The 13168-nt window shown below is 42.4% G+C and overlaps 1 protein-coding gene across 17 annotated transcripts in view; it reads left to right on the top strand.

Moving 5' to 3' along the window:
• The window catches only part of GTDC1 (glycosyltransferase like domain containing 1), a 217474-nt gene that overhangs the window by 177943 nt on the left and 26363 nt on the right, over positions 1 to 13168 (top strand). For 7 of the 17 annotated variants that reach the window (XM_068407973.1, XM_068407979.1, XM_068407967.1 and 4 more), the window contains 3 exons: positions 1267 to 1337; positions 2045 to 2136; positions 6263 to 6589. In XM_068407973.1, the coding sequence (XP_068264074.1) occupies positions 1267 to 1337; positions 2045 to 2136; positions 6263 to 6391 (292 nt within the window). In that variant the 3' untranslated portion in view covers positions 6392 to 6589. Of the gene's footprint in view, positions 1 to 1266; positions 1338 to 2044; positions 2137 to 4400; positions 4426 to 6262; positions 6590 to 9397; positions 10525 to 13168 lie in introns of those variants that run through there. The other 10 variants (XM_068407984.1, XM_068407976.1, XM_068407983.1 and 7 more) reach the window with 5 other exon arrangements.

Below are 13168 nucleotides of genomic sequence, written 5' to 3'. Positions count from 1 at the left end.
GAAAAAAACCCTTGCAATCATTGCTTAGCAAAAGCCTTTGCAGCGAAATGTGTGTCTTTGGGGTTTGTGGATATGCATAGTTTTCTAGCAAGAAAACTGAATATGTTACTCTATTGTTTTGATGTTTAAAACTTAAGTAGATTTAAAGGAAAGAGAGATCCTTCTGGGCTGGCTCGAGTGCCTGTAATAAGGTAGCAAAGCCGATAGGCACAGGAAGGTAGCGAAAGCCTTTTGGATTGTCACTGAAAACAGAAAAGGTGAATGTTGATGAGATTTCAGATATTTTTTTTTCTGGGGACTGAGGGAAACTGAAGTTAAAAATAAAGTCCTCGTATGGTCAACATGTTGGAGGAAATTCAAAGGCTCTCATAAAATAAACATATTTTAAGAAGTGTTTTGAATTTCACTGTGTAATTTCTGGCCAACAGAAATTGCAGTTGTATCTTTGGAGGGACGTTATGTCGGATCAATGGTCATTATGCAAAAAAAAAACCTGAAAGCTTGATGCCTTAACCCATTCAGATGTTAAAATGCAAACATGAAGAGGGCAGATTTGCTACTAGGAAACTTTGCGCCGCTGTGTCGCAGTTATAAAATATTTGGGGGGTTGATGTTACAGGAGACACGTAAATTGTTCCTTGAAAAAGGACTTGAAAAAGCATCGCGCACTTTGGCAAAGGAGCCTCATCAGTAGTTATTAAAAATTACAATAGTTTATGTCCCGACAAATGAAGGAAATTATCTGAAGCGTGTGCGTGAGCTGAAATATCCCAGCCCGAAGCATGCTGCAAGCTGTTCCCAGGCTATATTTAACTGTAACCTTTGGAGTCTTGAGGTCGGAGGAGAGTATCTGTTCTGGCAGGTAAAGGTGATTGTGTGTGTCTGTGTACACCTACACGTACGTGTGCCCTTGTTTTCCTGCAGCGTTACCGAGAAAAGCCGTCCATGCTTCACCATGTTGTTACACGTGGCTGTCTGCTGATTATAAAATGTGTTAAACAGTATTTAAAAAACAAAAAAATGCAGAGCTGCGCTTTGATTTATTCAGCGAACAAAACATATGCTCGCTGTTCTGTTCTATGTAATTCATATGATCAATAAAATTTTCTTTAAAAAGAGCAACTTTGGCATTTAGAAGGATTGTGCTGCTGAGGGAAAAAATGTTTCACTCTTGCTACGTGTAGTCAGCCTCAATGCTCTTGCACCAACATAAGTTTTTGGCTCACTAACGTCTGTTTTTGTGTATTTATTATTTGTAATCCTCAGGGTCGAAGCTGTGTACTGCGGCTGTTACCCGCTGTGTCCCAAAGCCTTGGTGTACCCAGAGATATTTCCAGGTAGCTGCTTTGTTGCACATTCTTTTTGCTGAAATGTAATAACGTGATTCCTGCTAAAATATAAAGTTTGAGAATAAACTTGAGCAAAAGCAATTGTTTATTTGGCAAGCCAACATGTTAGTGTTAAGGAAAATTTTATGTGTTTTAATACATTAGACGAAGTTTATATTTGCCATCTGTTCTTTTAAGATAACACAAAAGCAAGTTTTGAAATAGCATTCTTCATTGTTAGCATACACAACCCGTAATGATAGATGTTTCTTAGAAGGTCAGTGATGCTGCAATGGTTTGCAGATTTTTTTGATACACAGGAACGAAAAAAAAAAAAAAAACGAGGCCTGAAAATCACACCAAATTATTTAAACAATTTAATACTTAATAGTATGCAACTGCAGTACAGGATACACACCAGTGTAGTACCAGTTCTTCGAAAAATCTCATCACTAAATGTATCACATATGCATTGTGTTACATTAGAATAATGTATTTTAATCACCCAAAGGAGATGTCTAAACAGCACAACTACACAGTCTTATTTAGCATTAAACATCCTTGTGAGCTGAGGTAACCTTATAAAATCATGCTTAAATAATGTAAAACACGAGGCGGCACAGAGCAATATGCATTTTTAATTAGTAAAGTGACTAATATCGAGTGTGTGCTTTGAGGTTTTTGTTTCATTAAAAATGTATCTGTTTTTCCTGCAGCTGAATATCTGTATTCTACACCTGAACAGCTTTTTAAAAGGCTTCAGAATTTCTGCAAGAGACCAGATATTGTAAGGAAACATCTCTATAAGGTAGTTGTTCCGAATAGTTTTACATGTTATAATGCCATATTGAAGTACAAAGGAAAAAAAAACCCTTAAAAAAACAATATTTAATTAACATACTAATGTTTAAAGGAAACATGCTAGGGAGGGATATTAGTCGTTACACTAACAAGGATTAATTAAACTAGATGCCAGTTGTATTAACCTAGGTCTTATGAAATACGTGCACTTAATGCATGCTACATGCTTTTTTTTTAATTTATTGTTTTCTGAAATGACTGTCCTTTACATTTGGACCCAAGAGGCTTATAAAAATGAACCTGGATTAATGCAACTCATTAGTTTAAAAGGAAAATAAAAGAAAGATCCTACAATTATACTAATGAGGATAAGCCTACCTTCCTATCCTAATTTAATCATCAGCCCTCAAAAAAACACAGGTGACTGGTAGCAGGTAAGATTTCTCTGCCTTTTGGAATGATTTTGAATAATTATGATTATTTTAACTCTTTGCTTTTTAAAGTATGTTGAAGATAAAAAAAGTTTATCGGAAGCATGATTTGCCGGTATTTATCATGTCCTGTTCTTTGCAGTTATTTATATAGAGAAGTACAGTTTCAGTGGCAGACCCTCCATCCCAGTTCTGATCGAGTGTTCAATGCTAGACCGACTTTCACATTTTTAAGAGGTGTAAAAAAGTCACACTTTTTTTTTTTAATTAAGCTATTGTAGATGAAGCACTAAATTTTATATTATTCTGGTGAAGAGCTATTGTTACATTATGCTGCTTTTAGAAAAATAGCTGCTATTTTCTGCACGCCGATACGTAAATTTAGAGCAGTTTCTACTTTAACAGTCCTGGCAGGTTGGATACACATTACCCCCGCACGACAAAGGTGTTTCAGGTTGTAAAACCCCCTGAATTCAGCTGAAAGTCCTGCAAGGCTTGGGAGTGCACAGAAACACTCCTCGTGTTACCCGTGCAATAGAAATGTGGTCTTTGTAGCGTTCCCTGGCTGTCGCCGTCCAGGCACACCGTTAATGAGCGACTCGGGGAATCTCCTCAATTGGGAGGCTCATGCTGCCGGCAGACCTCACCTCGTCTCTCCACCTTCCTCCCTCTGGGGAGCAGAAAGCCTTGGGTCTGGCTGTGTGTCCTCTGCCTCTCTACCCCTTCCCGCACACATGGAGCAGGAGGAGCGAGGGTTTAGCTCGCGTCTGACTTTTTTTTTTTGTGACCTAAAAATAGACGTTTCCATAATGATACATCAAAGATGATGTCGTTTCTGCAGGAAACAGTTAAACTTCAAGAAAAAAGGAGAGAACCAAAAATGCAATTTAACACCCAATTTCAAGCTCATTATCTTTCATTGTCTATTAACTTGGCAATGGTTCAGAAGGTAGCTCATAATAGTTTAAAATGCTGACTGAACACTTCCAGTGTTCAGCATTGCTTCTTGAGTCAATAGTATCGTATAGTTCTACGTGGTGGCTTCAAAGGGAAAACAGTCCTTAAACGTTTACCTTGACGTTTCCCAATGCTTCAAGCTCAGCTAATAGTGGCGTTCACGTGGATCTGCTCGCTACGTGTGGCTCCCAGGTCCTAAACAGAGCCAAGGTGCACTAAAAATGGAAGTAACGGTAGAGCAAATACTGATATAAAATAGTATGGGTTTAAAATGTGTGCACGAGACCCATAAGCAAAATGCTAATTTGCTTGAAGGAGTTTTCTTTTTTTTAAAAAATCCCTTGGGGTGATTTGCAGGCAGAAGCTGAAGGTGTTCGTCCTACCCCTTGTACACGGGCTTGTGCACTACGAACAGTACGGCCCAGTTCAGATCTTCTCAGTGTTTGAACTCAATGTCTGCAACAGGTAGTAATTGAGCTGGATGGGGGATCGTTTTAAAATGAGTAAAGCAGAGCCTAATCCAGAACCTGTGAGCACCAGAGAAAAGATCCCTGTTGTCTTTAATAGGCTTTGGATCAGCTCGGAGAATACTGTTAGAGTTGTCTTTTTGTCCCTACACCCACGTGTGCCAAATCATCCTTTCGCCATGGAACCATCAGCAAAACCTTCTAGAAAAACGCTGACTCAGATACGTGCTGTTAATGTCGTTACAGTTGGAACGATGCTTCTTTTTAGGAAGCTGGAAAGAGTGAAACCATGAAGGGTACGCAGCACTTCCACTGTATTTTCACTTTTTTTAGATCAGTATATTATATATACTACAGTGGAATAGCAAAGGGACCCCAGCACAGCAGTGCGTACTGACCAGCTACTTTTCTTTCAGAAACCTACCTGACGTGCTCCCTGCCTGAAGTTCATAAAGTAGCTGTGAGGTCTTCAAAGTAAAAATGCTTTAAAAGCAAATAGTGCCTTTTCTTTACTCGTTGGGGATTCTGCTTCATAGACGGGGAAGTAATCACCATCGGAAGTACCTTGGCTTGTCCTTTTACATATTGGTGGGTTTTTATTACTGAGGCTATCCATAACAATTAGACAGCGGTCTAATTAAACAGGCAGTTATTCCTTCAGTTGTCCTCAGTGCTCGTGCTGACAAAATTAGGGGCAAAAGGGAGACAAATGGCAGCGGGGCAGTCAGGTTCGGGAGCTGGACACAGCGCAAACCCCTGTGAAATGTGCAGACCAAGACATTAAATAGCTGAACTCGACGGAGCAGATTCATGCTGGCAGACTTTTAAAAATGTCTGTATTGTAAGCATCTACGAAAACCTTTCCCAATGATGTATTACTTACCCTGCGCATTCACAGCACCCAAGGCTGGCTCATTTGCATTTCGCCATTGCCAGTTATTAGCAGAAGATTGAGGTGAGTGGAAAGCAAACCTCATTTGTTATCGATTATTTGTTCTGTTCCAGTGTTAGGGAATCAAGTGTTGCTCTCTGGTTGTGGGTATTTGTGGTTGCCAAAGTCAGAATGAAGCAAGGAACAGCAACAGGGCATCGGTTTCTGTCGGAGTGCACCGTGGGACCTGTCAGTGTTTGCAAGCTCCCTATCTAGTAGATTTAAAATACAAAAAAAAAAAAAAAGAAATAGGGCAAAGCATTTGTTTCTGCATTATTTTCTTTAAGTTTACCTTTCAGTTCCCTCACTTCAGTTTCTTAATTTAAAACAGCATGTATAAAGAGTATACAGTGGAAAGGGACAAGAAGAGTTGCCAAAAGCCAGGCATGGAAGGAGCTGACAACTTTAAATAATCTCTCCCAGCCCTCCCAGCTGAATGAGTGCTGGTTGACATGCTGTCAGCTTCAGTTCCTCCAGAAAAATCCTACTCTCACTCATGCTTGTTTAACGGAGAAAAGAGTTTGGCCCACTTTCTGACATTCATCTTCTCATTTCCATCACACTACAGAAGCTCACCTGCCTATGAAAAGACACATGGCGTGATTTTTTTCTTTCTTACGCCGCTGTAGAAGGAAGTCTGCTGAATTCAAAGGGATTAGACTGCTGTAAAATCAAATTAAGATCCCAGTTAGACCACAGACATCTGAATTGTTTCCAGTCTCAGGATTTGGCTGTGTAGGGCAGTTTGAACAAAACTTTTTTTTTTTCCTTTTCTTTTTGCTCTGATTTGAGATAAAGCAGTATCTTTAGTATTTCAGGAAAACACGTAGGAGGGAAAACTGCTCCTGGCCCAGCTTTAATACTTGGGCACAGCTAGGGAGGCAGCGGGAGGCATTCTCAGCCTAAGGGTACGGGGCGCTGGACACGTGAGGCTGGGGGGGAGCCTCACGCCAGATGTCCCATCAGCCGCTCAGCCCTGGTGCAAGGAGGAGTAGTTGTTCATAGTTGTTGTACAGGCCGTGTAAGAGCCAGGGACGGTGCCTCTGCCCTTACCCTTACCCGGTCCCCAGCAAAACTCCAGGAGAAATTTGTTTGTCCAAAGGGATGCCAACTGCCACGCTGGATCAGCACGCCGGGTGTTCGATGCCATGGTTTTGGTAGTGGTGAGCACTGGATATTTGGGAGAAGGCTGATACAGGTAGAAATAGGGTGTTAACGGTCTTCTCTTTGTCTTTTAGAGTTAGAGGTTGGTCCTAACCCTGGACTTGGAGATTTTATCGTCTTCCATAACCTTTTAGTAGTAAGTGTTGCCAGGCTGTACATAATAGTTGTCCATTTGACATTCAGGCCCTTGGAAGCCCCTGTTCTTGTCTTTCACATCTTCCTGTGGCAAAGCGGTTCATCGTATGTTCACAGACGGCGTTAAAAGCACAGCCTTCACTTGGCTCAGGGTTTCCCCACCTTCAGTTGCCTTGAGTGTCTTCTCATTCTGGAGTTTGTCGCCTGGAAGCAGAAGCTCCCCATCCATCTTTTCTGTACCATTCATTATTTTATAAACATTCGTCAAACACTTACAGTATCCCAATCTTTTCAGTCTCTCTTCGAGAATGTTATTCCATATTTATATTCTAATCTCTCATCATTCAAGCCATTTTGCTGCTTGAGAGCTGTTTTTGTCCTGGTGTGATCATTGCTTTACAGAGTATTCTAGGCCATGCCATCGGTTTGTGTGATGTGTTGTACTCTGATAATTTTCAACCTGTTCCTTATGGAGCCAAACCTCCTGTTTACTTTTTAATGGCGAATGTATATTGAGCAGATGTTTGCTTACAGTGTTCTCCAGATCTTTTGTCCTGAGCTGATAAAGTTAATTTAGAGCTTTTATAGGGTATGCAAATAGTACAGATATTTCCATCCATCCTGCTGGCTTTCTGTTCATCAGCAGAGCATCTTTGCAGAGAAAAAAGAAGGTGTTGTATTGTATTCGTGCTTCTACCTGGTTAGCATTAGGTGCAGGCTAGAAGGAGGTTGGAAGCACAAGTGGGAAACTTGTATTTGCCTCTTGAGATGCTTGGTTTCCAGTGAGCGTAATTTAAAGTGGTTTCAGAGGTGGTTGGATCTGCTTCTCAGAGATTGCATGGGAAGGTTACAGCAGCCTGGGAACTTGGGAGTGCAGCGTGCTGTGTCCATGCTCTCCCGTCTCTGTTTCAGTGCTTAGGCATGGGATCCTGAGTAAAATGTATGTAACAAGGATTTCTTATGTGAAAGAAAATTTTGCTTACTTATTTAGAACATAGAATCATAGAGTAATTAAGGAAGGTACCTCTGGAGGTCATCTGGTCAGCCTCTGCTCAAAGCAGGGCCAGCTTCGAAGTAGGATCTAACTTCAAGGTTGGATTAAGTTGCTCAGGGTTGCATCCAGGTTAGACTGAAGTCTTGGCATCTTTCATTCCCATATGTATGGCTGATACAGGTGAAATCCAGCTAGCTTGGGAGGTTTGCACAGGTGGGAAGATCTGCTGGACTGTGGGACACAATTTAAGCATTTTGGGTCAGTCTTAGGTCTTCAAGCAGCATGTGGGTCTGGAAGTGGCTGTGGCAGAATGAGGTCTGCTAGGTAATGTGGATCTTCACTGTGGAAGAAGTGAGCTAGCAGGTAGGCTGTTGAAGTCACCTACTAGGTCGTTCTGGGATCCAACCATGCGTATATAGACATAATATATATTTATGTAGACATATATAAAAGTATGTATATTATATATATATATGTATGTGGCCTGCACTTGACCTTCTCCCAAGACTTGCCTTGCTCTTGGCTCTCAGATGTGCATAGAGGAGATTTCAGCTCTCTGAAAATGTTGGTCTACAGCTCGTAGCAGTTGGCTGCACTTGTAGAGCAGGAAGAAAGCATTCATTAAGAAAGCAGTTATGTGTGCATCTTTCAGCACAAACACCAGGACTTGAACTTGTTATTATAACAACATTAGATAGTTTCCAGTTTAGTTTGAGAAAGTAAATCAAAACTGGCAGATGAACCGCAGCCGCTGCAAAACAGTAGGTGGAGAAATGGGTCAAAGGAAAGAGAATTGACTTTGAAAGAGCTGCAAAAAGCATGAACACTTACTTTTTCAGTAAAGTTTGTTCAACTTACCTTGAGAAAGAAAGCCTGAAAATGTTTTCCTACTGTTGTAGTTGGTCAGTGTGTTCTGAACCATCCTGTGCAAGGTACCCACCAGCATATCTTAACGTAGACTTGCATCCAACATTTGATGTTTTTCTGTTTCAAGACAGAAAGAATGAAATGAGTTTTAAAAGGCTGATATAAGAAACTGCAGTTTGTTCAGGGAAATACTGCTACTCTGCTGAGGCGTATTACAGAGCTCTGGCTCGGGCCTCGCAGTGCACCCAGTTCGTCTAAACCAATGCTGTCTTTTGATGGTTTCCAAAGGTGCTTGGAGTTCAAAAGTTGAGCTCCAAAAGCAATTACTACAAGCTGCTTTCCACGTTAATTCTTACCCAGTACTCACTTACAGAGGGAAGGAGCTGGGTCACAGAGTAAAGCTGACCCGGTACAAATTAGCTCTGTAAATCGCTTTGCTGTCTTGCCTGCCAAATCTCAGTTTTGTGCTGAATAATAGTCTCCAATTCTTAATTTTGTTAAGGTAATTTTTTTAAAAGTGCACGAAATGTACGCCAAGTCAGTACTGTCTCCTTGAACTCCAGCTGTCCTGAAACAGCAGGTCTGAATGGATGAACAGTCCTTACTAAATTGTAAAGATTAACTCTGAAGTCTAATGATGGCAGAGTAGATATTAATTACTTCAGTTCTGATCTTAGGACACAAGAAAGAAAAAAGTTGATTATATCGTAAAGAATATTGTACTGCTACTGACATCTTATTATGCTGCCTGTTCTTCATGGGGAGATCCTGCTTTATGTGAAAACTTTACTTCTCTTGATGGTTTTATCTCTGCATATTTAGGAACTGTTGACTGAATCACTGTTCCTTGAAAGAAACAATGTCCAGACCTTTGTAGAGTTAGCACCTCGAAAAAAAAGGAGTTTAGTTTATTCTCTCCAAGGTTAGTCTGAAATAAAGCCCAGAAGCCAGACTGATGGTGGTCAAGCAGGAGAATTAGGCCCTCGCTCGTGCCAGTTTGTGGTTCTGCCATGTCTGAGGGTGAGAGGGGCAGGTCGGTCCCCGTGGGTGTTCAGTCCTTGACGTGTCAAATCATGTGCTCACCCAGGAGCCAACAGCCTGGGGCTGCCGTCCACCTTACCTGTCTTGAAATAAGATGCTGAATTCACCCCGTTTCCAAATAATGCCGCGTAAGCGTTCTCTGGCCAACTCACTTCCAAAACCCCAGGTGCTGCAGAGCATTTCGGCACGGAGCCGCGCTCCTTCCCGCGCTCGAGACGTCCCTCTTCGCGTGACGGCATCTAATGCGGCTTCGCGCGCTTCTCTCCTCTGCTTCCTCGTAGGGCGAGACGGCTGGGTTTTCTTGGGCAGCGCTCGGCGGTAAATTCAGGTCTCTGCTCGCGGCAGAACCGAGGGAAGATTTGTGACAGATGGGGCTAAGTCACAAACTTGCAGCCTCAGGCAGAATTGTGGAAGTTTCCAGAGTGTGCCCATATTTACCTGATCAGAGAGAAAAGAAAATCTGCAGAGGAAGCCGAGCCTGGCTGCTTGTCATAGCTGACACAGAGCCATCTGCCACAAACCTGTGGCGGCTTCAGATCTCCAATCCCTGCCACCACCCCAGCTCAAATTAAATACAGATTCTTAGAGACGTTATGATGGTTACACATGTCCTCGGCATCACATGCAGGAGACTGTTCAAAAAAAATATGTGGCCTGTTGTATAACCGCACTCATGTATCCCATATGTGGTGCCACATTGAATTTCCGGTTGAATCTGTTTTTATCCTTTGTACTGGATGACACGGTGCCTGAATTCTTTCTTTTCGCCGACACGATGGCAGCCAAGCTGCAGCTTCAAACGCTCGCACTTGGCTGAGTTTCTACCTAGGTTGCCAGGTTATCATTGGAGCCTTATTGTGTCCTCAAAGGGCCACAGGGCCTGAAAGGAGGAGCCGAACGCTGCCGGACTAATTGGGCAGCCATCGCCGCGTTGTTGGGAGGCAAAGGGCTGCTTTAGCACTTTCCCTTTTTTTTTTTTTTGCAAATTAATGACTCTCTGGCACAGGGGTTTTTAAGTGAAGGTATTAATAAGGGGTCTGGCAGGTAATCCCCTGATTCGCCGAGTTACATTTGCATTTAATTAATCTTAAAGAAAGCTGAAAGATAAACAGCTGTAATTCAAACTAGCATGGGAAATATGCTACGTGGTGCCATCTATCCGATAAAATGAAAGCCGAGACACTTGTTTTATTTCTCACAAGGATGGAGAACAAACAGATAACAGTCAAAATACTTCCAATAAAAACCAGTAGTTTAAATGTAACGGCAGTTCATCAAGAATCTTTGCATCCAGTTACAAATGCAGTCTTTTAAAGATAAATCACTTATGATTCCAGCAGTCAAGCTGCTATATTTGTTGATGTAAAATGTTTTGAAGATGTAGATTGTACAATAAATTTTTAATAAAGTGCCCACTGCAATTTTTAATTAGCATATCTCATTCATGTGTAAGTGTGTACATCTATCTGTATGTTTATCACTATGCATATCCTTGTGGCAGAGTCAATGAATGCAATTGTGTCTCTATCTGATGAAGTAGAATCTGTTTTGCAAGTGATAATAAAACGTTACAACAATTCCAAGATTTTCAGCTCCACTCTGGGAAGAAGCAAGAAGAGGACTCTGGGTAAGGCATTACGAGGTGGAGCCTGGTAAGACCTCTCTTTGCGGGCAGGTGGGGGTTTGGGGTAGCTCCTCTCCCCGTCCCAGCAGGCAAACATCAGCATCTGTCCTTTGCCCGAGCAGTGTCCGCAGCAGGTGAAAGGTGCGGTCAGGTCCCCCTCCACACACGTGCCTTCGTGCCTTCTGATGCCATCAAGATGCTGAACTGTCTTTTTTCAGTACGAGCGAGAGCATGCGGTACCTCTCTCTAAAATTACTCCGTGAAGCAACCAAAAAACCCAAGGGAGATCCAACGGTAAGTGTCTGGATATTTTCCTAGCACTGCGGAGTTGTAATTTTGCAGTAATCTTCTGTCTTGTGTGCTGGATCCTCCTCATTTCTGCCTAACCAAAGCCCAGCTCAGGTCTAGGAGTTTAATGGGGTTGAGTAGAAGTGGTCTTCTCAAGACACCATGCGTAGGTGTGGTGGTCATACTTGGTAGAGCCAAGTAACAAGGCTGCCTTGCACTTCTTATCAGAGTGTATCATAAATGTTCACTAACGTTATCACACCTTGCATTGACAAGGGCAAATTTTTTTTGTCTTTACTGATGGGGAAACTGAGGCAGGGTAAAATTAAAGCGAATCGGTTCCAGTTTCACAGTGAGTCATTCTCCAAGCCAATAAAAGGGAGATGCTGTGATGTTGCGCTAGGGCTTGTGGTGAGCAGACTCGATCCACCGAAGCTCTGTGGTTTGGAGTCGAAGGCTCCTGCTGTTCTCAGTGCACACCCTGAGGAGGCCCACGGCCGACAGAGGCCTCACCCAGCTCCTTGGCGAGGTGGTGCTCTGCCTTGGTTTACTTACTGGGCAGTGATACTCTAACTGTACCCAGCTCAGTCTGGTAAGTGAGGATTCATCTTGATGGCAAATTTTCCCTGCGAGTTACGAACCGTTGCAAATAATGTTTTACAGTAGAAACCCTGTGAGAACTTTACTTGCAGGGTAATAAATAGCGATGCTGCATTATCTTCTGATACTTCTTTCTATTCTTAGCGAAGATACACAGCTGCTGTAGAGCAAGGATGGAAATGTCCTTGCCGCATCTCCTAGGACCTTCAGGTTGGCCTCATGTTGAGGGCCACCCTGTCCTGTTTCAAGGTCCTCAGGCAAGTGGGTGAGGTAGGACTTGCAGGTCGTGGGAGGTGATGTTTCCCCTGAGATAGCCTTCCCCCAGCAGCCCGCCTTGGCCTGAAACAACCTGAGGAGTTTTGCCTCACAGTTTCTGAAGGTGAAACGAGGCAGCCGCTCCGCAACGCTTCGTTTAAAGCCTTCGCTTCAAAAGGTCAGAGAGACAAACTGGGATCTCGGTCCCGTTGTTCCTACACACATGAGTAAGCGGTGAATGCAGAGACCTAATCTTATGAGTAAAATGATACAATTAGCCCTGACTTACTTTCATATTTATTGTTTCACCTGCATTGACACAGCCACCGCAAGAGCTTTGATACGATCTTTAAGGTCCCTTCCAGCCCAAACCGTTCTGTGATTCTATGATGCAAGTTTCGGTGCAGAGTTAAAACCCAAATGGGTTTTCCCGACTCCTGCCAGTCTCACCAGACAGCTCCTTGCCTCCTGCATCAATAGCAGGCCAGGCACCTAATCCTACAATCCTTTTGTCTTAGTATTTGAGATCACAGGAAACACAGGTTTATTCCACATGAGAATTGTCTTTTCCCGGATAATAGAAAAGAAAATCCTAAAATAACTGGGGAATTTTGTAGCGGCCCGTTTCCAGCATTCCTCGCCCCACTCAGGCACCGCGAGGAGCCGTGGTACAGACCGGCTTCAGTCCGTGTTTGCAGCGTCGAGACCTCTGACTTAGCTCAAAGCTGTTCTGAATTAGGAGGCTCGATTTTTTCTAATTGCATTTTTAAAGACCGAGCCAGCAGTTCATTAGGAATCACGGAGCAAATTCTGCTTCTCTATTACACCAATATAAATCTTGAATGAATTTATATCAGGATAACTGGGAGGGTAGAATGTACCTCCCATATTGTTCCTCAGATTATTAAAAGTTAAAGGGCCTTGAAAATTAAATTCACCTTTCCCCGTTCAAGCTGTTTACTCTTTGTTTTTCATTCCAGTAAGGACAGTTGAAATGAATTAGTCGGTCTCATTTCTGCTCGTAGTCACTTTTAAGTTTGGTTCTCATGTACTAGCCCGAGACTAGTTTGTGTGGAAAAGACTGGAGGGCATTTTCTTTCAAACAAATTGTTTTCATGGGAATAATTTCCTAGAGAATTATATTAAAACCTTTCTGTGAATCCTTGATTTTGCAGAAAAAAAAATAAATTCCTTCGTATATATCCTTGATTTGGGGGACATTGCAATTCTTTATTTGCAGATATAAATGAGCACCTTAATGAAAGTCCTTGAGAAATTTACCCTC

This window comes from Nyctibius grandis, chromosome 9 (genome assembly GCF_013368605.1).
Source record: "Nyctibius grandis isolate bNycGra1 chromosome 9, bNycGra1.pri, whole genome shotgun sequence".
Lineage (NCBI taxonomy): Eukaryota > Metazoa > Chordata > Aves > Nyctibiiformes > Nyctibiidae > Nyctibius > Nyctibius grandis.
Note: the sequence above shows the minus strand (reverse complement) of the source record. Positions and strands in the feature narration are given on the sequence as shown.